The sequence below is a fragment of the Trichechus manatus genome, unplaced genomic scaffold (assembly GCF_000243295.1).
Source record: "Trichechus manatus latirostris isolate Lorelei unplaced genomic scaffold, TriManLat1.0 scaffold00125, whole genome shotgun sequence".
NCBI lineage: Eukaryota > Metazoa > Chordata > Mammalia > Sirenia > Trichechidae > Trichechus > Trichechus manatus.
In genome coordinates, this window is record NW_004444061.1 from 2,072,750 (window position 1) to 2,098,641 (window position 25,892).

The 25,892-nt window shown below is 33.8% G+C and overlaps 1 protein-coding gene across 8 annotated transcripts in view; it reads left to right on the forward strand.

The window, feature by feature from the left end:
• The window catches only part of PPP1R12A (protein phosphatase 1 regulatory subunit 12A), a 184,102-nt gene that overhangs the window by 110,773 nt on the left and 47,437 nt on the right, over positions 1-25,892 (forward strand). For all 8 annotated transcript variants that reach the window (XM_023738886.1, XM_023738887.1, XM_023738888.1 and 5 more), the window contains exons 4-9: positions 5,158-5,317; positions 9,660-9,804; positions 17,302-17,376; positions 18,061-18,149; positions 18,304-18,461; positions 22,763-22,887. In XM_023738886.1, coding sequence (XP_023594654.1) covers positions 5,158-5,317; positions 9,660-9,804; positions 17,302-17,376; positions 18,061-18,149; positions 18,304-18,461; positions 22,763-22,887 — 752 coding nt within the window. The remainder of the gene's footprint in view (positions 1-5,157; positions 5,318-9,659; positions 9,805-17,301; positions 17,377-18,060; positions 18,150-18,303; positions 18,462-22,762; positions 22,888-25,892) is intronic.

Below are 25,892 nucleotides of genomic sequence, written 5' to 3' on the forward strand. Positions count from 1 at the left end.
CTCATGTGTCTGTTAGCCACTTGAATGTCTTCTTTGGTGAAGTGTCTGTTCATTTCCTTTGCCCATTTTTTAATTGGATTATTTGTCTTTTTCTTGTAGAGGTGTTGGATTTTCCTGTAGATTTTAGAGATTAGACCTTTGTTGGATTTGTCATAGCCAACAACTTTTCCCAGTCTCTAGGGTCTCCTTTTACTCTTTTGGTGAAGTCTTTTGAAGAGCATAGGTTTGATTTTTAGAAGATTCCAGTTATCTAGTTTATCTTCTTGAGTTTGTGTGTTGTTAGTTATGGTTTGTATCCTGTTAATGGCGTGTATTAGGGCCTCTAGCGTTGACCTATTTTTTCTTCTATGAACTTCATAGTTTTTGGCTTTATATTTAGGTCTTTGATCCATTTTGAATTAGTTTTTGCGTATGGTGTGAGGTATGGGTCCTGTTTCATTTTTTTGCAGATGGACATCCAGTTTTGCCAGCACCATTTGTTAAAAAGACCGTCTTTACCCCATATGATGGACTTTGGGCCCTTGTTGAAGATCAGGTGATCATAGGTGGATGAATTTACATCTGGGTTGTTGATTCTGTTCCATTGGTCAGTGTATCTGTTATTGTACCAGCATCAGGCTGTTTTAACTACCATAGTTGTATAGTATGTTCTGAGGTTAGGTGCGAGTTCTCCTACTTTATTCTTCTTCTTCAATAGTACTTTACTTATGCAGGGCCTCTTCTCTTTCATATAAAGTTAATGATTACCTGGCCAAATTTTAATTTAATTTAATTTTCTGTTACGTACATTTCAGTCTAATGTTTACTGATTTTAAATAGTAGTAACGGATACTATGTAGTCTAATCACTTTATTGTATTTAGTTACCCAATTTAGTTTTGTGTCCTTTTCAGTGTTTAAAAACTTTGCAATTTTAGTAGGTGAATTAAGGACCAGTTAAATGCATTGTAAGATTTTCTTTCTATAGATCATAAGGCAAGAGCAATTGTAGACTTTTAGAGTTGATAATAGTTAACACATTAGTGCTTACACCTGATCTAAGCACTTTATATATTAATTTAATCCCCAAAAAAACTCTTCGGGGTAGGTACTGTTATTACCCCCATCTTACACATACAGTTGAAGGTATTTTCAGTTGCCTCATATGCATGTGAAAGCTAGACAATGAATAAGGAAGACTGAAGAAGAATTAATGCCTTTGAATTACGGTGTTGGTGAAGAATATTGAATATGCCATGCACTGCCAGAAGAACAAACAAATCTGTTTGAAAGAAGTACAGCCAGAATACTCCTTGAAAACGAGGATGGTGAGACTTTGTCTCACATACTTTGGACACGTTATCAGGAGGGATCAGTCCCTGGAGAAGGACATCATGCTTGGTAAAGTAGAGCGTCGGTGAAAAAGAGGAAGACCCTCAATGAGATGCATTGGCACAGTGGCTGCAACAATGGGCTGAAATACAGCAACGATTGTGACGATGGCCTAGGACTGGACAGTGTCTTGTTCTGTTGCTATGAGTTAGAATCAGTTCAACGGCACTTAACAACAACACATAAACAGAAACTGAAGCATAGATTAAGCGTCTTGGCCAGGGTGAAACAGTTAGTAAGTGACAGATCAGTAGTTCAAACCCAACTAGTCTAAGTTAGTATCTGTGTTTTTAACCTGTTACACTAATATCCAAAGAAGCTAACGCTTTTTGAAGGTCACTAGCTAGTTAGGCACAAGGCTGGAATTAGAAAACAGGCCTTCTAATGTATAGTACAGTGAATGTTGTTGTTGTTTAATTAAGCGTGGTCTATAGACTGTTGTTATTGTTGGATACTGTCATGTCAGTTTTGACTCAGAGTAATCCCAAGTGACAGAGTACAACCGCCCCATACAGTTTTCTAGTGTGTAATCTTTATAGGAGGGAGCACTGGTGACACAGTGGTTAAAGTGTTTGAATGCTAACCAGAAGGTTGGTGGTTCAAACCCACCAGCCACTCTGCAGGATAAAGATGTATATCAGTCTGCTTCCATAAAGATTTACAGCCTTGGAAACCCTATGGGGCAATTCTCTTGTGTCTCATAGGGGTTGGTATGGGTCGGAATCGACTTGACAGCAGTGGGTTTTTTTTTTTTTTTCAATCTTTACTGGAAGAGATTGCCATGTCTTTCCCCCACAGGTGGGTTCAAACTGCCAGTCTTTCTGTTAGCAACTGAGCACTGAGCATTTAACCGTTACACTACCAGGGCTCCTTCTATAGACTCTAATCTGTAGTATTTAAAGATTTTTTTGAAGAGAAGGATTTTTCTTTTCTAACATAATTTTCTTAAACGTAAGAAATTTCCCTTCATATATGAAGTTTTTCCATCACATATACCTTAACTTCCAATTTAGATTAAAAAAAAAATCATACATGAACACATTTTGGAAGTAGAAGAAGGTAATTGCTTTGTAATTTGATGAAGATAGCATGAAATAGGATAAATCCAAAAGTAGTAAAGTAAATGTTTTTTATTTCAAATTCAGAGGAAAATTTATAATAGTAAAAGACCGTAAAAGTCAGAATGTTTAAGATAGTAAAGACAGTAGTGATAAAGGTAATGGAGGTTCAGCGTTTAGAAGTAACAGAACAATGCATAAGAAAAATAAAATAGATTCATCTGAGACAAATCATTTAATAAAAAAGTTATCAAGGTTAGTGAAGGTTTACTAAGAGGGCTATAATTACAGCTTTATAATTTTTTTATGAATAACAGAAAGCATCTTAAATAAGGTAGGCTGATTATCTTTTGATTACCTCTCCTGTTTTCTATAAGGAAGGAAATTTTTTGATATAGAAATTTCATTTTTATAGAAATTATAATAGGTTTGTGTTCGTTACATATATAGTGTGTAAAATTGAATTGTTATAAAGTCTATTTGGAAAATCTTGAGTTTCTGTCAAATATTGTAATGAGATGGCAGAATCTATAGTTTGAAGATGACTTCACCTGTATTTGTGTTTTAAAATTTTTAAATTATGTACTACCTTTTTAAAATTTAGGTTCAGTTTAATTGTATCTTGAAGAATAAATAGTATTTTGCTAAGCAGTGAAGATAAGAAAACATTCCAGGAAGAGGATTATAGCTTGTACTAGAGCACAGAAGCATGGTGCTTTTGGGGACCTTTGTGGAGATCTTGATGGTTAGAAGAACAATGGGTGACGGTAGAGGAGAAAGACTAAAGATGAGGTTAAAAATACATTGAGACCAAATCATAAAAGGCTTTGTCTGCTACACTAAATACCTTGATTTTTGTCTTATAGGAGGTGAGCAGCTGTTGAAAATGTTTATGTTGAGAAGAGAGATAATCAGATTTTTAATATAAAAAAACTAGTCTCAACCTCTTTTCTGTTGTTTTCCAGGCTTAGATCCAACTGACTACTTGATACCTCCGATTGGATGCCTATTAGGCATCCCAAACTTTACATTTCTAAAACTAAATGGCCATCTAAGTTTTCCAGTTGCTTAGGCTAAAAACTTTTTATTTACCCTTGACTTCTCATTTTCTCCTTCACCTAGACTAACAGCAAATTCTGTTGGTGTGCTTTGAAGAATCCAGAATCCAGCTACTTTACTACCTTCACTGCTGCTACTCTAGTTCAAGTCACCATCATCTCTTGTCTGGGTTATTGCAGTAGCCCTCAAATAGATACCTCTATTTCTACTCTTATCTGCCTACGTGACCCTCTTAAATTGGGTCAGATCATGTCAGCCTCCTCAAATCCATCCCTCCAGTGACTTTTTTTTCTCACTCAGAATAAAAGCCAAAGTCCTCACCACTCTATAGACACCCGGGCCTTCTAAATATAGAAGACAGTAACAAGCAGGCTTACACTTCAGAGCCTACTAGCACTTCCCTCTGCCAGGAATATTCTCCCAGAAAATAGCATGGCTCTCATTCACTTCCTTTATTTCTCTGCTGTAATGTCATCTTGTCGAAGAGACTTTTTTTTACTGACCTGCATTAACTAAAAACCTCCTTACTACTCTCTGTCCCTTTATCCTACTTTATTTTTCTTCACGGAAAAATGCCCTATCTACTTCTATACCCATAGCACCTAGTAAAGTACCTCACACATAGGAGGCATTCAGTACATATACTAAATGAATGTATGAATAAATGAATGGAAAAGTCTGTCTAGCAGATAGTTGGATATATAGGTCTGAATTTTAGGAGAGAGTTCTTGGTGGAGACTTTATATATATTATTTAATTATTATTCATTTAGTCAACCTTTACTAATCCCTTTTACTTTATGTCAGGTACTCTGGCAGACAGTGGGCATACAAGATAAAAAGACTTATCTTTACCTTTAATAAGTATATAGTCTCCTGAGGTAAGGCAGATTATAATGCACTGTGGTATGTGCTGTTTATTTAATAGCCAGGAATTGAAACCATAAGACAATATGAAATTATTCAGGAAGAACTGTGATATCTTTTCTATTGTAATTTTTTCCCCAAGATGTTGAACTATTCAACATCAAGGTAGGAACCAGAGTGTCCTGTTCCTTTTTGTATTCTTCCCATTCTTACCACCTCAGTCTAGCACAGTGCTTATAATAATGCTTTCAAATGAAGGAATATCTACATAACTATTATTAAAAGTATAGAACTAATACTAATGGTATGAAAAATTACTATGTTAGAAAAGCAAGGGGAGTTTGTTAGAAAAATTATCTGTTTTAAGGTCTAGTAAATTTTAGATGAAGACAGGACCTCCAAATTGAAGTGTTTAATAAACATTTGTACCTACTGGACTAGATTTCAGAGAACTGGTCAAAGTGATAAATAGAAATTTGAGATCTATTCACATATATATATTTTTTTTAAAGTTGTACTTGTGTACTTTGGGTAATGTTCAGATTTTAGGAAACCAAAGGAATTATCAAAAAAGAAGTAGGAGAAAAACAAAAACAAAATAATATTATGGGGCAAAAAATAATCATTAGAAGAGGATAATAAAATATCTGCAACATTCCACATTCTTTATTCAACCAACTTGTTACCTCATGTTTTAACAATATAATTTCATTTAAACTTGAAATGTTTTGAATAATTTTATTTCTCAGCATAGCAAGAAACATTTTCTATAAAGAAAAAAAAACAAGTGTCTTATTTTATCAGGGGTTGATATAGAAGCAGCTCGAAAGGAAGAAGAACGGATAATGCTTAGAGATGCAAGACAGTGGTTAAATAGTGGTCACATAAATGATGTCCGACATGCAAAGTCTGGAGGTACAGCACTTCATGTAGCAGCTGCTAAAGGCTATACAGAAGTTTTAAAGTAAGTATTGTTTTTTACAGAGTCGTTTTTCTACTTTGATTTGTTTTCTTTACTTCATTGTTCCTTAAGATTCTTGCAAACATTATTTTGAAACGGCTTATAAAAGGGTTATTTAATGTCCATTTTCAGGAAAAAAGGGAAAACTACCTTGAATATTTTTGCTTCGGTTTCTGATGTTTTTTCTTTCACTCTCAACTTTTGATTTTCCTGCCTGTTGTTTTCAGTTGTTATTTTCCAATAAGTTAAATTTAAGTGTCAGTCAACCATTGTATGTTACCATCTGAGCTAATTAATTATTCATCATTTCAAGGTTCTCAGTTTGACTAACTCTTGTTCCTGAGAGTGAGCACAATGTCCTGCATGTATATATGACATAAATGTATCATCACATTCTCAGAGCTTGATTTCTATCTAACATTTAATTTATTTACATGTAATTTATCTAAAATAGTTTTCTTTTCGCCACATAAACACTAGAATTCAGAGTGCTATTAGAAACCAAAAATCAAACCTGTTACTGTTGAGTGGATTCTGACTTATGGTAACCCCATTTGTTACAGAGTAGAACTGCTTCATAGGGTTTTCTTGACTGTAATCTTTACAGAAGCACATCACCAGGCCTTTCTTCCCTGGCACCTCTAGGAGGGTTCGAACCACCAACCTTTATGTTAGTAGATGAGCACAAACCATTTGTGCCACCGAGGGACCTAGAGTGCTATTAGCATAATGTTAAACATCAAGCCATAGCAACATGGACTATATAGAGCCATATATTGATCAGCAAATTTCCTTGGAACAATAAATGTTTTTATTTATTTATTTTTACCCATGCAATGCAGAGGTGTCTGTGTTTTCAGGTATATGCAAAAAATAATTCAGTGCATAAATAAGGCCCTCAGCAAAATCTACTGCACCCCTTATATCGCTTTGTTCCACTTGAGCTTTTAGTATAAACTTGTTCTCATTATCTCCTCTCGTCAGTAAAACAGTAAAGATGTTTAAGTGGGTCAGCTGTTCCCAAGTTTCCTCTTCTATCTCCACTCTCAATTCAGTAACTTAAGCTTTCTGCTGGAATAATATAATTGTTTTTTAATTAGTTTCCTTGTTGCCCTGTCTGTTTCCAACTGTAATCCAAAAATTTTCAAACCCCATTAGTTGATTGTGAAATGAACTTAGTGAGTTGCCACTAGCGTTTAACAAACAAACAAACAAAAAGGAATAAAAAATACTAGAGTATTACATATAGTAAACGTAAGTATTGTTTATTAAAACTTTTATTTTTCTAAGAATATATATGAGTACTGGATTTCATCATAAAATTGGTTTCTAGGCTGCTTCCATATGGTCACTGTAATTAGGTTTTTCCAGCTCTTAAAATCGTTCGTTAAGATTCTCAGTGGATTTCAGTATAAATTTCAGACACCTCAGCTAATCATGTTAAGACCTTTTGTTATCTGACCACTGTCAGCCCTTTTAGGCTAAGCTGCCACCATTGCTCTTCAGGCAAACATTATTTCAGCTGTACATGTATACTTGAAGTTCTGTCATAATATCTTAATGTGTGCTCCTCTCTCTGTCTAGATGCCTGCGTCCACCATCTCTTCAACTGGCAGATTTCTTTTGATTCTTTGACTCAGTTCAGGGCCTTAGCATATGAAAAACATGTTCAACTTCATTCATAATAAATGTAATAAAGCCACAATGAGTCACCATTTTTCATCTGTCATATTGGCAAAGATCAAAACATTTGGCACACTGTTGGCAAGGGAGTTGGGGAAAGGCACTCTTACTTTACTTATGGAAGTATACATTACAATTAAACAAATTCTATCAAAGTAACAATTCTACTTCTAGGAATTTTTTGTAAACATATTCACATAGGAAATAAGATACGTGCAAGCAGCATTCTCATAATATGAGTAGGAGAATGGTTGAAAAATTATGGTACAACTTTTCACTGGAATACTGTAAATACTCTGCAGGTAAAAGGAATGAGAAATCTTTTATATTGATATGGAAAGAGCACTAAGATGTAGTATTAAGTATATATTATTATTAAACCTAGGACAAAAATGTATATCATTTGTATCTATGAAAAAAGAAACAAGTTTGTATTTGCTTATATATGCATGAAATTTCTTTGTATGGATACAATCAAAACTAATAATATGGTTATCTGAGGGGAAGGGAAACTGGTTGACTGAAGGTTAGCTGTGAGACAGTGACTTCCCTATATATTCATCTATCCCTTTTTATTTTTGAACTTCATGAATATATTACTTATGAAAAATAAATAAAAATATGTATGAAATGAAAAATAAAAAGAGATCTGGTTCAGATGTAACTTTTTCCCTGCTTACCTTCCTCTCTAACACCCCCCCACCCCACACACTCTCCTTCAATTTGATATTGATGCTTTTCAGCTCTGTATTCCCACTGCATCTTGTGCATCTCCATCAGAAAACCTGTCTGTGAGGGTAAATTTTTTTTTTTTTTCTTTCGTCTTCCATTGGAAGCTCTTTGAATATAGGTACTGGGTCTCATTTTTTTAAGTACCCTTGTAGTACCTGGCATATACAGAGAGCTGGGATGTTTGTTGAAAAAACTGAATCTACCTTTGTGACTCTCTCTTCCCTCTCCACGCAGACTCCCAAATGCTTATAATTTTATGTTGCTCAGGATATTTAATATTATTATAGTTCATATTTCCTAATGGGAAGATGTGTTTTTATTATCTTATATTCCAGTATTACTTCTACCTCTCTTAATAAAAAGTTTCTGATAAATCTCTGGACTTAATATCTGTTAGCCTGTTCTTAAGATCAGTGGCTTTTAAATGTTGGTCTGCGAACAGGTAATAGGCAGGTGATATAAGAATCATATGGGAGACTTATTAAAAATACAGATTAATAGGGCCTGTCTCTCAATATGCTAATTAATTCAGTAGCACTAGGTTGAAGCTGGAGAATCTATATTTTTAATCAGCTCTTAAGATTATTTTGTTATGGAGCCAGGGTTAGGAACAGCTGCTTTAGATATGGAAACCTTGGTGGCATAGTGGCTAAGTGCTATGGCTGCTAACCAAAAGTTCAGCAGTTCGAATCCACCAGGCACTCCTTGGAAACTCTATAGGGTAGTTTTGGAAACCCTCGTGGTGTAATAGTTAAATGCTGTGGCTGCTAACCAAAAGGTCAGCAGTTCGAATCCACCAGGTGCTCCTTGGAAACTCTATGGGGCAATTCTACTCTGTCCTATAGGGTCTCTATGAGTCAGAATCGACTCGATGGCAGTGGGTTTGGTTTGTTTTTTTTTTTTGACTTTAGATATTGTTAGGTACAGAGGATCAGTTCTTGAAACATACATAAATAAAGGGTTATACATTAGCTATCACTACCACCTCCTGTAGGTAAAAAAGAAGGCCTCTTCAAGTTCAACATCTGGGAAAGTAAGGTAAAAGTCAACCAGATTTCATAAGTCATAAAGTATTTAGTGTTCACCTGTGTGTGTGGGGCTGTGCTGCGTGCAATTTATAGATCCATTCTTTGCTGTTTGTGAGCTTAATTTTCTAAATAAAATAAAGATTGATGCCAATATACAGTTAGAAGGGCATACTGACATAATTTATGCAACTCATTACATCGTATTAAAGAAGTATTCCTGTTTTCTAGCTTTGTTGATGATTAGAGTATCTGCTTTCTACTGCTGCAGAAAAGTAGACACAATCCTTTGGATTATTTGTTTTGCTTTGTTTTGTTCCTAACAGTCAGATTGTCATTTTTCTTTGAAAATTTCCCATGGGAGATCATAAAGCTTTAAGAAAGGTGTCAAAAACCAGTGCTTCAACCGCATATCAACAAAAACACTACAAAATAAGCTTGTTTGATACCAGGATATTTTTAGAACACATTTAGCCTGAGATGATATATCATATGGTCATCTGAAGATAGCCCCTATAATAAATCAGTTTTAAATACAAATTGATCCAGTAGCTTTTGGTCTCACATTGAAAAATTATAGGCTTTCCCTGTAAAAATTTTAATTGTAAGTCATATTAACAAGGATTAGTTAGTATCACCCTGAACTATAAGACTAATAGTCATTAGAAATTAAATTAATTAAACTGAATGAAATATTATGGCAGTGACTCAAAATCCTCTTTCCAGTGTTTTCGGAGAATTACTTTTTGTTTACCCAAGTTAAATTATTCAGGAGAGGGGAGATTTAAACTATGAAAAAAATATATATTGCAAATTTTGGTTAACTTGCATGGTATAAAGCTGTTTATCATGCTTGCTCATTTCTAGATTTTAATTATTTATCTAATTTATTATAATTTCTTCAGACTCTTAATACAGGCAGGCTATGATGTTAATATTAAAGATTATGATGGCTGGACACCTCTTCATGCTGCAGCTCACTGGGGTAAAGAAGAAGCATGTCGAATTTTAGTGGACAATCTGTGTGATATGGAGATCGTCAACAAAGTGGTAGGATTTTTAAACATTTTAAATATTTTAACTTTTAGAAATAATAGTTTTAGTCTCAACTGTTATAAGAATATAAATTATGTAATTTAAGTTAGCAACTATATAAAACATTTTTCAATTATTAATTGATATTTATTATTAATAGTTTAAGTTATTTTCAGCTACTCTATGAAGTGTTTCTTGGCCTTGTTCTAATAAGAAAGAAATATTACTGTTTCAGTAATTATATTGTCATACATATATATTAGATTTTGCTACTTCCATTGATACATATTCTTAGCAATTCATAAATCAAGACAATGTTGCATTTCTACCTGAGTGTTTTCTGCCATCACTATATTTATGACTTAGAACATATATTGAAGGGTGGTTCTATTTCTCTGTAGCCAACATATTATTAGCTTGCTTATAGTAATTTCTTAGGCAGCATCAATAGTGGAGTCTTAAAGCAGTGAAGATAGTAGAAATCAAAGTTTTATGCCAGATAACACTACAGAGACTCAGTTCAACATCTAGTCTTCCTAGTTTTGCAAATGAAAAAAACAGTTTAGCAGGGCAAATGATTTACTTAATATCACCCAATTAGGTAAAAGGAGAGGGCAGTGGTGGTTCAGTAGTAGAATTCTCACCTTCCATGCCAGAGACCCAGGTTCAGTTCCTGGCCAGTGCACCTTAAGCACAGCCACCAGGCATCTGTCAGTAGAGACTTATGTGTTGTTGTGATGATGGCAGGTTTCAGCGGAGCTTCCAGACTTAGACGAACTAGGATGAAAAGCTTGGTGATCTACTTCCAAAAAATCAGTCTGTAAAAACCCTGTGGATCCCAGTGATCTGATCCCATTGTGCATGGGGTTGCCATGAGTCGGGGGCCGACTCGACGGCAGCTAACAACAACAGGTAGAAAGAGGGAGGGAGTGAATGTCTTGCGTGGTTTTTTTTTTTTTTTTAATAAATTCATTAAAAGATTCAGGAGTATTAAGATCCTTATTAGATTAGATTTTTCCCTTCTGCTTCCTTTCAAATACCGTTAGTCACCAGTGCCACCAGTACCCTGGTGGTCACCTCCCACTCCATATTAGTAGATGATAAGAATGTAAGCATTCCTTATTGGAGAGCTCAAAACATGTCTCTAGTGAGCTTCATAACCCCCCAACTTTCCACAGAATTTCCCTTGTATATTGCATTTCATAGGAGATTGTAGTAAATTACTTAGCAGAGGTTCCTAAAATGATCTCATCTTAATTTAAATGGGGCCATCTAATTCTATTTATGTCCATTAATATGGGGCGATATGCTGATGCTGGTTGTTCTGCTAACTGATCTCTAATTGGGGAGCTGCACAGGGAAGATAGTCGGTTTGATATGCCATATGCCCGAGATTTGCCCACAGGTAAGTGATTGGAGATTGAAGGTAATAGTGCAGATTCATGCGCTCATTGACATGAGGAGTGAAAAAGCCTTCTGAACTTCTTTGCTATTTCTGGGGTAGAGTCTTAGATACATATTTCATTAACTGATTCATAAATGTATTTTATATAAGAAATATGCAGGCAAGAAAATCATAGGAAGTGGTTAACATCTTCAGGAAAGTCAAGATAAAAAATGTTTGAGAATGATCCATCTGTTAGTATAGGTTTATACTTACACATATATATATATACACACACATATATACACACAGAAAACAACCTAAATTTTTAGTCAAAACTTTCTGTAATTTGTTCTCTCTTGTTTTTTTATTGTAACAGCCTTTTGTTTTATAGTCAGTTAGCCTTAGAAGACAAATGTTGATACTACGTAACTTTAAGTAAAAGTCTAGCTAATTTTAGCTTTAGAATTCCTATTTCCTTCCCTTTCATATAGAAGCTCCCCCGCAACACAGTTGGGATTTTTCTGAAGAAATTAGTTGATACCTGAGTTACCACCTTGTACCTCCTGAGCTCTAGTCAGCATTCCTGTCTCTCTCCCAAACTTCACCCCCTACTTGTCCATTCACATGGTTCATTCAGTGGTGATGACTTCCAGATAGGGGCCAAGAAAAGAGAAGCTTATTAATTGAAATGGTTTTCCTAAAAGATTACCTCACCTCCTAGTTTACACGTTTGTTTCTCCTGCTGAATCAGTATGCTAGTAAAACAATACACAGTGTATAAACCAAAAAACCCATTGCCATCAAGTCGATTCTAACTCATAGTAGCCCTGTAGGACAGAGTAAAACTGCTCCATAGGGTATAGTATGTATGAAAAAAGATTATTTTATCTTGCATCTGTTCTGTAATTGTCTTTAATTCCTGTGCTATACAAGTCATCGTAATTTTGCTCTAGGAGGAAATACATGTGAAATTATTTGGCTTTATATCCTTTTATTTCTTATTGTATTTCCTTAAGTTTTATTTAGTGTTTCAATCCCCTCATTCCATTAGTATATGACTCTTTATATGATCTTAAAAGAATTGTGCCCCATGTTTCCAGAAATTTATAGTTTTCATCTTTTTCCCACATATACTGTCTAATGCTGTTTTTTTTAAATAATCTTTTGAAGTTATCTGAGTTTTGCAGAATCCAACATGATTAGAGAAGTTGAGTGGTTTTCCTAAGTTCTTTTTAATTAAATGTTCTTTTTATTCTACTAAATTCTCCTGCAAATTTTTCTTAGTTTTAGTTTTCTCATGTTTTTTCCAGATACTAATTCTTAAGTTATAAAAATATGATTTTAATTTTTTTTATCAGAAGATTAAAAAAAAAAGATTCTAAAGACATCGTTTAATAGTGAGGAGCTACATAACATATATAGCATCCTACAGACCTTTGTGTTGTAGATACACAATAATATATTTTTAAACTTCTTTTAGTAATGAAAGATGTTTTATTTTTGTAAGACTTTTCTCAATTTTTAAAAATTTTAATATAGTTTTGTCTATATTTGTTAGGTTTTCTCTTGTGTTTGTTTTCATTGGCCATTTTGAAGTTACAATAATATTGATGACATTTTAAAATAATATGTCATACTTCAAGTTCAAACAAAACAAGTTAGCTTTTACTGTATAAAACTATACCTATTGATGTTACATATGAATTTGTTATCTTGTCATTTGATATCTTCTTTAATACTTGTACATTGAAAATTATTACTAATGTTCTTTTAAAAATGAGATCAAAGAAATGTAACTAAGATACTATAGTTTGGGTGAATAATTTCATAATAGAAACTGTAATTTGGGGAAATGTATAATTTACAAAATACAACAAATCACATTATAGAACTTTTGAAAATCTTTCTACATGGAAGTGAGGAAAATGTTCTAAAATAAATATTTAGAGATTTTTATCTCATTTCTTTCACTTAAACTTTAAAGCACATTTGCTGTCATTTTAATTGATTATTATAAATTGTGATATAGATTTTAAATATGAAGATATTTACTTTGCTTTCTTAATCTACTAGAGGAATATTACTAGAATGCACCCAAATATCACCCATTCTTAAATACACCCACTCCTCACTTACTGACATGGTTAGGCTGCAAAGACCAGCTGCTTATTCGAAAATCGTGTTGTGGGAAAATGGAGGAAGACTACATCATTACATAACTGCCAAACCACACTGAGAATCATGGCCCAGCCAAGGTGACACATGACCTTAACTATTACAGCCAGCTTTACCGTCCCTTCACACCTTGGTGTTCATTTACTGCCAGATGTATGTCATTAACGTGCAAGGTATATCAGGCAGATTTTTTACTAGTATCATAAATGCAGAATGTCAGGTGGTGAGATAGTCAATAAGTGAAGAATTGTTATATTAACTAGGATGCCTTTCTAGTTGGAATTTTTTCCTAACGCAGTATCACAATGATTAGCAGAAAGTTTTTAGCTTGATAACCTGTCATTATAAAGATTTAAATGAATAACAAAGTTGTTTCTCTTATTAATGGACACAAAGAATTTTTTTCTGATTCTGCCTGAGGTTAGTCTTATTTCCTGTAAAGACAAAATGATACTCTAGTGCAGTAGAGACCTAGATTCCAGTCCCACTTTCCCTTCATTATCTGAATGACCTTAGACAAATAACATGGCATCAAAGCCTAGGTTTCCTCATCTGTACAATAGGAATCATAACAATACTTGTTCTGATTACTTCACTAGTTGTTGGGAAGATGAAAGGAGAGATGATATCTGCAAAAGTGATTCAGTTAGGAGAAGTGAGGAAAGAATGAGGAGACTATATTTAGGCTTAAACATGGCTCTAGTGTGGCTCTGGTAAAATGACCAGATGTATTAAATTGATTTTAAGCAGTCTTTTTTTTTTTTCCTTCTTCTTTTTGACATAGTTTTCCTGATTGACAGAGGTCTCTTATTTTTCCCTCCCCCAGCAGGGTGTCCTTCTCAGCTGTTTCCTGGGTGCCTTGTATGACCTGTTTTATGCCACATTGTTTTGTACCTAATTGGTGAAGCAGAGTAGCCTTTTGGTGATTAAGATTAAAGTAATGCTTATAATTTCACAATTATTAGCTTCATAATTATACTATAGACTGTTTAAAGAACATGGTTAAGTTATTGAGTTAAGTTGATGAGTGTGATTTTTTGAAATTAGAAACTTTTTTCTGTTTATAGCCTACATTTTACTCTAGTTCTTATTCTCTATCAGCTGCTGTTTGCAAAGTAGACTCATTTACCAAGGGAGAAGGTGAAAAGGTTAGTAAGGTGATCCAATTTCTTATTCTTAAAAGAAAATTTCTTGCTTATCAAAACAACCCTACTGCATTTAACTGCTGCTTACAATTTAATTATAATTCAAAACAAAAATATTTTCAAGGTGGGGTATTTCATTCATGAGAAGGCTTGATAAGTTTTTGAAATAATATTTAAAAAGAAATCAGTTATTTCCACATAAAACATGATCTTCAACACAATTTACTTTGTATTTGTAACATTATAGAACTGATTATATAAAGAGAGGATAAAGCAAAACTGGAGTTAACATGGATTACTAATCTAAAGGGCACCTTAAAATTTCAAGCCAGCTATTTTATTTCAGAGCAATTCATTCTTCAGGAATTTAATTCTTGGCTTCTTTTACTCAAGGTTAAAATAAAAAAAAAAAAATGTATTAAAGTTACAACTTTTTTTCTTGGACCAGGTGGAAAAGGGTAGACTTGCCTCTTAAATTCCTACCAGGAAGACTTTCTAGAAAGAAAAGACAGATATAACAAGTGTCTTTTAATCTTGTAAATTTCAAATACACTCCCCGATCTTGATGAAGTAACATTTTATGTACTTTTATGTAACTCGTAAAAGAGTTACATTTCCAGTCACTATAAAACTTACTATAAGCTACCCCATACCCGAGAGCTAGTTTTTTCCTTATCTATTTATGAAATAAAAGGTATGGTCTATGAGTTATATCTTAAAAGTATATAAAATGTTACTTCGAAATGTAACTCTTTTATGAGTAGATGTCAGCATCTTCTGTTGGAGTAGAATTGAAGATTGTAGTTTGTTTTTAAATGGAATATTTAATGTAGTTCAGTGGTAGAATTCTCTCCTTCCGTGCATGAGACCTGTGTTCGATTCCTGGCCAGTGCACGTCAAGTGCAGCCACCATCCGAATCTGTCATTGGAGTCTTGTGTGTTACTGTGATGCTGAACAAGTTTCAGTGGAACTTCCAGAATAAGACAGAGTAGGAAGAAAGGCCTGGTGATCTACTTCCAAAAATGAGCCAGTGAAAGTTCTGTGGATCACAATGGTCTGATCCTGTTGCGCATGGGGTTGCCATGAGTAAAGGGCCGACTTGATGGCAGCTAACAACAACTGATCTACATACATATTCTGACTTTGTTATGAATATGAGAGTACTGTTATTGAAAGAAACTGGAACTTCCTTTCAGGATGATATATTTTCTAGTAGAAAAAATAGTTTTTCTGAAAAAGGATCATATACTGGTCAACATATGAAAGAGAATATATTTTAAATAATGCACTTTTCAACATTCTAGGAACTTGTACCAGTAGAGTTATTATAAAGACTTACACAGACAGTAGGAAAAGATTATTACTTTGTTTGGTCAACAGCTCCTTGAAATTTCCTTTTCCACAATGAATACAAATAAATTATTTATCTGGACTAATTTTCGAAACTTTCTAAGTCACCTCTTTGGCCGGCTGAACATTAAGCTAGAGACACAACCTCATCTACCCTGGGATCAGAAGAACTAGATGGTGCCCAGCTGTCACCACTGACTGTTCTGACCATGGTCACAATAGTTGGCCCTGGATAGAATGGGAGAAAAATATGGAGAACTCAAATTCCTATTTAAAAAAATAAAAAAAAGCCAGACAAACTGGAACAGTACAGAACAGAGGACCCCCTGAGACTAACGCCCTGAAACATTCTTTAAATCTCCTGAGATCACCTTTTAGCGAAATAGCGGAGTGGCACACAAAATAAAGGATATTACCTGTAAGATTGATGTCCTACTTAAAAACCATCAGTCTGAGACCAAAAGGTCAACGATTTCTCAAAAGCAAAGATGAGAAGATAAGGTGGTGGGGAAACCAGAGTACTGGAAAGGAAATAAATAGAACACAAAGAGAATGTTGACACATTGTGATAAATGTAACTAATGTCACTGAACAGTTTGTGTGGAAATTGTCAAATGGGAATCTAACTTGCTGTGTAAACTTTCACAAAAATGCAATAAAATATTATGATTTTTTAAAAAAAGAAACTAGGGCCTCAAAAGATTAAACATGGAGTTACCACATGACCCAGTAATTCCATTTCTAGCTATATACCTAAGAAAAATGAAAACAGATGTTCACACAAAAACTTGTACATGAATGTTCATAGCAACATCATTCATTATAGCCAAGAAGTGGAAACAACCTAAATGTCTGTCAGCTGATGAATGGATAAATAAAATGCGGTGTATCAATGCAGTGGAATATTAATTATAAGAAGAATGAAGTACTGATACATACTAAAACATGGATGAACCTTGAAAACAGTATGCTAAGTGAAGGAAGCTAGTCACAAAAGATCACATATTATATGATTACACTTAAATGAAATGTCCAGAATAGGCAAATCTATAGAGGTAGAAAGTAGATTAATGGTTGCCTTGAGGGAGGGAATGGGGAGAAGGGAGAGTGATTGCAGAAGGGTATGATGTTTCTTTTGGGGGTAATAAAAATGTTCTAAAATTGATTGTGGTGATGGTTGTACAACTCTGAATACACTAAACACCATTGAATTGTATGGTTTATGAATTATATCTCAAGCTGTTACCAAAAAAGAAATAAGAGGAGGTGTGTTAACTGCCTCTCTCTCAAATGGATTTCTCATACATCTCCTTAGAGTCATATGTGTGATGTCACTTAAGACTACCATAAAAATGTTTTCTAACCTCTCTTCCTATATATCATACAGAATCACCAAAGGCATTGTATAATTTATTGACCTTTTACTACCACCGTTCCCCTTACTTCCTACCTAGGGCCAGACAGCCTTTGATGTAGCAGATGAAGACATTTTAGGATATTTAGAAGAGTTGCAAAAGAAACAAAATCTGGTATGTTTGACAGTTGTCTAAAAATTGCCTATATTAGCGAATACTCTTATTATTTAATTTCAGACATTTAAAAAACTCTTCTTGTGATGTTTTGTTCTTTTTGGTTTTAAGTTATTCCTAACAATCAAATTAAATGGCAGTGAAAGAATAAAGGGATGTTGGTGATGTTTAGCCTTTTGTGTTGCTTATCCCCATTCTATTTCCTCCCATTGATAAAATGAATACTTTGTATAATGTATGTGTTGCCAATAATATCATGTTTTTTGAAATTTCATAAGAAAGTGTACTTGAATTTGGAGCCTCTATAAAACCTCAGATTCCTAATACAGAAGCTAGATAAATTAGGAGTTACATAACTAGGAAGCAGATATCTAAATAAAATACCATCAGCCATCCTAAGTGGCTAGTGAACCCTGACTCTTTAAATGAACTAAAATTGGAGGACTCTAAGAAATCCAGCTTAGTCCTGCATGGAGCTTTTAACTATCTAGTCCTCTTTCTTCTTTACCAAGCCCTTTTCATGTCAGATAAAATGTAAATCTTTTATAGTTTTTTTCTTTTGTTTTAGGTTGATGTTTGAAAAACTACTTTGTTATAATTTTATATTCTGTATTGTACTAATTAATAAAATTTTAAAGCAGTTCTTATTTTCCTTTTTTATTCTTATTTTAACATTGTATAAAGCTCCATAGTGAAAAACGTGATAAGAAATCTCCATTAATTGAATCAACAGCTAATATGGACAATAATCAGTCACAGAAGACCTTTAAAAAGTAAGTAAGATATTAAAGTAGGTTTTGTTGTTATTATAAATGAGTTGGCATAATGACCACAGATTGATTATTAGCTTTTGTGGATCTGTGAAAAACAAATATATCTTTGATCTTTTGTGTTTATAATCATTTGAAGGCTCTTTTCCTTCCATAGCAAAGAGACATTGATTATAGAACCAGAGAAAAATGCATCCTGTATTGAATCTCTGGAACAAGAAAAGGTTGATGAAGAAGAAGAAGGAAAAAAAGATGAATCTAGCTGCTCTAGTGAAGAAGATGAGGAAGATGACTCAGAATCAGAAGCTGAAACAGGTAATTTTTGAAGGGTAAAGGAATTAGCGTTGAATTTTGATGCTTTGTAAGATGCGATGAGATCATACTTCCAATTTTTAACTTTTCAGATTGATTTGCTACTTGTTGGGATATCTGTCAACCCAGTAAATTACCTTTCAATGAATATTAGACACTTAGGTATAGTTGTAGATTTATTGGTCTCTGATCACCTGGAGACTTGTTCCAACCTATATTTTTAGACTTGAAGTAGGGGCGGAGGCTTTTAAGACTCCCTTAGGATATTGCAGATAGGGTATGAATGGATTTCCAGCAATTCAAGGATGCTTCTGATTCCCTGAAACCCCAAAGTCCAGGAAGCCAGTTTCAGCAGCCTCCTAAATTCTTCCCTAAGACTCAGTAAAGCTTTAGAAAGTCGAGACTGAATGAAAATGCTTTCCTGTGGGTGTGTGGGGGAGGTTTACTTTGTTTTGAGAAATTCTAAAGATACAGAAAAGTATAATATAATAAACATTCATATTCCAACTACCAAGATTTAACAGCTGTTGACATTTAGCTGTATTTGTTCAAATTTTTCTTCTAATAAAATTAAAACATTGCCATTGTCATTTTTAACCACCAGCCCTAGTCCACTTCACTTTCCTTCCTTCCCAAAAACAATCACTATCATGGGTTTTTTCTGTAATCCTGCAGTCCATTTGTATACTCTTTCATCATATATGTGCATTCATAAGGAATATATAGTAATTATAATACTGTTCTGTGTTTTTATTTTCATATGCCTGGAATTGTTTCTGCAACTTACTTTTTCACTCAAAAGGTTTAATGTTTAGATCTCTTCATATCTATCTATATTTACCTCCATAATTCATCCTTAAGCTGCTATATAGCATTCCATTAAATATATCCATTTCACTTCTGATGAACATTTACTTTCCAGTTTTTTTTTGTTACAAATAATGCTGCAGTGATCATTTGTGCACTTACCTCCGTGTGTATCTGTACAAGAGGTTCTCTAATGGATATACTTAGAAATTGATTTTTTGAGTTACAGGGTACACACGTTTTCAGTTTTCATAGATGCTACCAAATTGCTTTACAAAGTCACTATAGCAATTTCTATAACTTTAGTTTTTACTATCAAAGATAGGATTTCTGCATTTCCCCGCCTATGGCCCACATATTTTTAAAGATTTTATCAAATTGCTTTTATTAAGTAACATTTGTTTTATTAGCCTATATTAGTTTATTCTTCAGAACTTTTGAATAGCATTTGATACCAGTATTGCCATGTTTTAGTTGTGTAACCTGGCATTTTAATATATAATTTTATCAAAAAATATTCCATTTTCATTAATTTTTATTATTATTTTTATATTGTGGAAAATATATATATACACACACACAACATTTGCCATTTCAACCATTAAGATTTTTGATGAGTGAAAAAACTGTCATCGTTACCGAGACCAGATTGGCAATCATTGGTAAACCCAAACGGGGCCCTAAAATTTCCTGAACTCTCTGTTATCACCTCTGAACACAACAACACTTTTGAATCATTTTAATTTTTACTTACTTAGCAAAATATTTTCTCCCAGAAAATGTGAGGAGCTAATGTCAGGGAACATACTGATAATTCTCTTGCCTTACAGATATAGGCTAGGTTTGTTGTGGGTGATGTGTTTTGGACTCTTTTTTTTTTTTCCCCCCTTGAAGCTTATTAACCTTACAAGTATAAATTATTTTTCAGTAATACACAAAGAATTTATGAAATGTGTAAATTTCTAGACTGTAGTCACTTAGGGGTTTAAATTTTTCATCAGTTACTGTCCCATTGCTGATCAGGTGACTCAACATGTCTTTTACCTACATGAGAGAGTCATATAGGTAAAATTGAAGGCTAGAGCAACAGATAATCATTGAATGTTTATCTGTTTAATGAGCATGTCATACAACTTATTTGTATAACATGCTAATTAAAATATATTTCATTGTAAAGCAAAGTATATGGCAATCAACATGCATAGTGTTTAAGAACATAGACTGGTTCATGCATGAATTGTATGTGTAGGTAATTTATTTAATCTCAGATTTCTCAACTGTAAAGTCAGGATAATAATACCTGCTTTATATGGATACTATGTAAGGATAAATCATTTTATAATAAGTGTTGGGTTTCATATAATTGCACAGAATTGAACTCTTATTTAAATATAATCAATATGTGTGCTTATCACTTCAGTTAAATTTGTGCTATATCCTTCATGCATTTTACAAAAAAATGAGAAATGAAATGCTGTCGTTAAAATTTAAAATGACCCAGAAACTTCTACAAGTATTTAAAATTATTTTTATGTATTTAATCTCCTCCCTGGGCCTCCAGTCTACAGTAAAGTATATCATTACAAGTCAAACTGTGTGCACAACAAAGCCAGTTAAATCTTCTACTTCTCGTGTAGTAGAATTCAAGAACTAGAAGTCCAGACATCTCTTTCAGGGATTTCTAAGTTATTGTTATCTAACTTTTTCTTAATTGGCCCCTTGTATACAATTCATGTTCTATGTTAGACACCAAAGAATAATTTAAAACAAGCAGAAGGCTTCAGTTTTAGATCAGTCTTGCCACTAACTTGCAAGTCTCCTGACCTCCTTTGGTTTGAAATTGCTTGTAAAAGGACAAGAATTGGACTATATAATCTGAATAGTTCTTTAAACTCTACTGTCCTATAAATATAACTAATTATTATCAAATTATGTTGTATCAGTCCCGTTTGGCATTTAAGCATACCCATCAACCTCTGCTCAGTCTCTCACTGAGCTAACTTTAAATGTTCCTTTGAAGCATTGTACTATGGTAATTTTGTTCTTCCTGTTGCTAGTGGTTAGTTGTGCCAGGAAAATTTGACTCTTTCTCAAGAATTAATCCATGTAAACATTGTTTGGTTTCTTCTCTCACTTTTTTTTTAAAGTATCTACAAGGCTTTATCATACTTTATTTGGCAAGCTTGAGAAAGAGTAATTTCCCTGTAGCAGCTGAAGCTGGATTTGACAATTTCTAAACCTTTTTCCCCTCTCTGCTTTTTGTAGGGTTATTTCCTAGGGAAACTATTTGACATAAACAATAACTATTTTGCTGAAATTTCTTTAATAAATTTACCTAACCAGTTTTTCTTTAGTGTTCTTTCTCTTCTCATAAACCAGATGAAAATGGGAACTCAGCTAAAGGATTTTACTTGCGTTCAAATGATTTATAAATTGAGGGGTAAATTGAGTGAGAGAAGGGGAGCGTATTTTTGTTTTTAGAGGTTTTTTCCCTCTAGAGCTTGCAGTTTTTATTCTTCATTGAACTCAAATGCATAGGAAGTCTCAACAGTATTGATAATGTTTACTCAAGTTGGGTGGTGGGTACATGGTGTTTGTTTGATTATTGTTCTTTAAACCAATCATAAATGTTTACATATATGCATATACACATACTCTTGGGTATGTAGATTTCACTAAAATGAAATAAATTTTTAAACCAAGAGAAAATAGGAAAAAATATGTTGAATTTTTTACTGTTTAAATTAGTTGCTATTAATTTTTTTAGTTTTTTAATATCATTGCAAATTGCCTTTAATCCTAATATACTACATATTTTATTTATCTTGGTTTTTATATACTTCTCTCACCAGAATGTAAGCTCCAAAAAGTTAAGGTATTTTGTTTTCACATTCACTGCCATATCCACAGTACTGAAGTATAGAAACAATAAATGTTTGTTAAATGACTCTCCACATTTAGGTGGATTTGTTTTCTGGGAAGATGGTCTAATTAGGTTATACATGACTTGTATGTAACTGTATTAAATAGTATAACCTCTGTTGAATGAAAGAACTTTTACTTAACAGTGGGGAGAAGTTTATTAGACTGAATTTAGCTTTCTTTCGGTTTATTCAGAGCTAAGGTTATAGTGATTTTTAAATGCACTGATTTGACCTTTATCATACACAGTTCAACATATTACACTCTTTACCGTTAGCCATCTTACGAATGTTTTCTGAGTCACAAGTAGAGCTGGATGACAGAACTGGATAAATCCTTACAAAATCATCACGGTTGGTGGGAAATTTATATTTGCTCCATAAATAAGAGAGTTTAAATACTTATAACTTGTAGCGCCATACAATAATGATGACTCAAGGTGAAAAATTTTTTTGAAAAACTGACCAAATGTAGGGAGAGAAGTAGTGTAATGGATATGAATCTCTCATAGGGCTTTATTTTCCCAGCCATTGAATCTTAACTGAATTTTGTTGTTGTTTTTGTTTCTTTAATAGATAAGACAAAACTCTTGGCTTCTGTAACTAATGTCAATACTTCTAGCGCACAAGCAGCTCCTGTAGCTGTCACAACACCTACTGTGACGTCTAGTCAGGCAACACCTACATCACCTGTTAAAAAGGTAAGCCAAAATTGTATTTGCTAAAAATACATGTATTCTGTTCGAGTACCGTTTGGACTAAGGCATTAAAATAGTTCTAAATTCTGGTAGTTTATTCTAAAAGTATTTAAGGTTTTAGAATAAGAATATATTTTTCTGTCTATAATCTGACTGATATTTCCTCTGAACCAGTTGTATTCTTTTTTTCTTTCTTTACTTTTTTTGCAAATTGGAATATTGCATTTAGAGAGTTACAAAAGTAAATAGCAGAAACGTTAAAATTTTCATAATTTTAGAACTAATGATCATGGTAGTTTTTACTTCTGCTGAACTTTTATTTTGGAAAAACTCATCCTGTATCTTTTATCTCAGTTAAGTAGAGGACATGTTGGTAATTTCACAAGTAGGTAAGTTAAGCACAAAAATTAACTACTACAGGTCAGTGAGAGAACTAGAATCTAGATTTTCTAACTCATAGTACAAAGCTGTAGGCATACAACTATGGTGTATGGCAGCAAGAGCATAATCTTTGATGTCAGACACACCGGATTTGACCTTGAACAAGTTATTTACTATCGTCCTTGTCTGCAAAAACAAAAAGAGAAAAAGAAAGTTAATGTTGGAAGGGTTGGTCGAGAGAGAGAGCCTGGCTAGTGACTAAGTGCTCCCAAAATGTTGGTTTCATTTCTTCTTCTCTTTCTGTTCTTCGTGCCTCTCACCCCCTTTTGTCCACCAAAGCAGTGCTTTCAAACTATTGTGTTGACTTTTTTAAGCACTTCCTTTTTTCCTACTACTCCAGAACCTGTCCATCTTTTAACCCATATTAAAGATTAAGGTTTTTTTTTTTTTTTTTAACCTACTTGTCTTCTTTTTTAAGGGCCCCTGGTGTCGCAGTGGTTAAGAGCTTGGTTGCTAACTAAAAGGTCGGCAGTGGGAATCCATCAGCCTTGGAAACCCTCTAGGGCAGCTGTACTCTGTCCTATAGGGTCGCTACGAGTCAGAATCCACTCAGTGGCAATAGATTTAGTTTTGTTCTCTAAAAGGAGACCTCCTGCCCAGCCTTTACTTATTTTTAATGAGCACACTCATTTCCCTCTCTTTGTACACATATACTTTTCTTTGTTGAATCATTTGGGAATTAATTGCAGACATCATGGCATTTCATCCCTAAATACTTGAACGTGTGTCTCCTAAATAAAAAAGAATTATCCTGTACTCCCACAATAAAATTACTGTACCTTGGAGATTCATTTTTGATATAATGTTGTTTATGCTAACTGATATACAGACCATACTCAGATTTTCCCAGTTATCCTCCTAGTAATGTCTTTTTTAGCTCTTTATGTTTTCAAATCAAGGAACAGTCCTGTCAAGGACTTTACGTTGCATTTAGTTGTCATGTCTCTGCCTTTGGACTTACTTTGTTGCTTGTGTGACATTATTTGGTTTGCTTGAGTTTGAGGACTGATTTTAAAACCCCATGGTGTTTCTGTCATGTTGTCAGTGTTGCTAGTCTTTAGATTTGGCTTCAAGTGATCAAAATGTAGATATTTTTAAAATCATAAACTAGAGAGTTTTTTTTAAGTCCATACTGCTAGTCGTAATCCTCCTCTAAAACTTTTCTCCAGGAAAGCAGTAATGTAAATTCCTAGTGATGATGTGTGAGTTTCAGTGTTATACAGTTTATATATGAGGAAACTGTGTATGTAATGAGTTATCTTCTGTGTTCCAGGAACGGGTGGGTCTTCTTGAATTAAATTGGAGCCCATGTTCATGTGATCATAATTAAATATGCTTTAAAATGAAAGTAAAAAAATACATATTTTTTTGTGTTTTGGTTGAAAGTTTACACAGCAAATTAGGTTCCCATTTAACAATGTTTATACAGGTTGTTCCATGATATTGGTTACATTTTTCACAATGTGTCAACACTCTCATTATTTCCATTCTTTTTGTTCTGTTTCCATTAATATGTCTTCCCTATAAAATGAAATTCTTTTAAAGCAGGTCATCTGCAGAATTTTGAAGACTGTTATGTCACAGCTAGGGTCACCATGAGCTACTTTAACAAAACCCCGTTGCCGTCAAGTTGATTCCGACTCATAGCGATCCTGTAGGACAGAGTAGAACTGCCCCAGTAGGGTTTCCAAGGAGCAGCTGGTGGATTTGAACTGCTGACCTTTTGGTTAGCAGCCGTAGCTCTTCACCACTGCACCAAGTATAATTTAATTCTAGAGCTATCATGTAACTCTTAAGAAAGCACTAAATTTGTGCCTGCATCTTCAGCTCTTTTGGTTTATTGTCTGTTAGAACTATAGGATTATCTAAAATTCCCATAAGCTCCATTTTCCTGGAATATCTGGGCAAGAAAAATTGGCTGTCTCTGTTTTGGGTATTTGGCTATAGAAACCCTTTTCTACTAAATTCAGATAATTACAGTAGACTTCTTGTGGTCCGTTTTATTTTTCTCAAGTGTAGCCCGGTTTATGGCAATTTACTTCTTGATTTATGCCTCCTACCCTAATTGAAAGCAAATACTTTATGTTGGCATGGTGGTTAAGTGCTTGGCTGCTAACCGCAAGGTCAGTGGTTTGAACCCACCAGCCGCTGTGTGGGAGAAAGATGTGGCAGTCTGCTTCTGTAAAGATTACAGCTTTGGAAACCCTTTGGGGCTGTTCTGCTCTGTCCTGTAGGGTTGCTGTGAGTCAGAATTGATTCAACAGCAATGCGTTTGGTTTTTGGTTTGGTTTACTTAATGGGCCAATAATATCTTTGCTGTAAAAATTAATATTCAAAATTACTTTTGATTCTGTAGTTAAATTGATCTAATAACAACCATTTGCTTCTATAATTTGCTTAGAAACTACATTCTCAATTTCAAGCATCATAACTTATTTTGAAGATTATATTATTATTTTTTATATCATTGCAGCATCAAAGTTGCTGAGTTTTCTTTCACAAACTTACTGAACCACGTTTTCTTCAATATTCTTTCTCAAATAGGAATTTAACCAAAGGATTTTAAT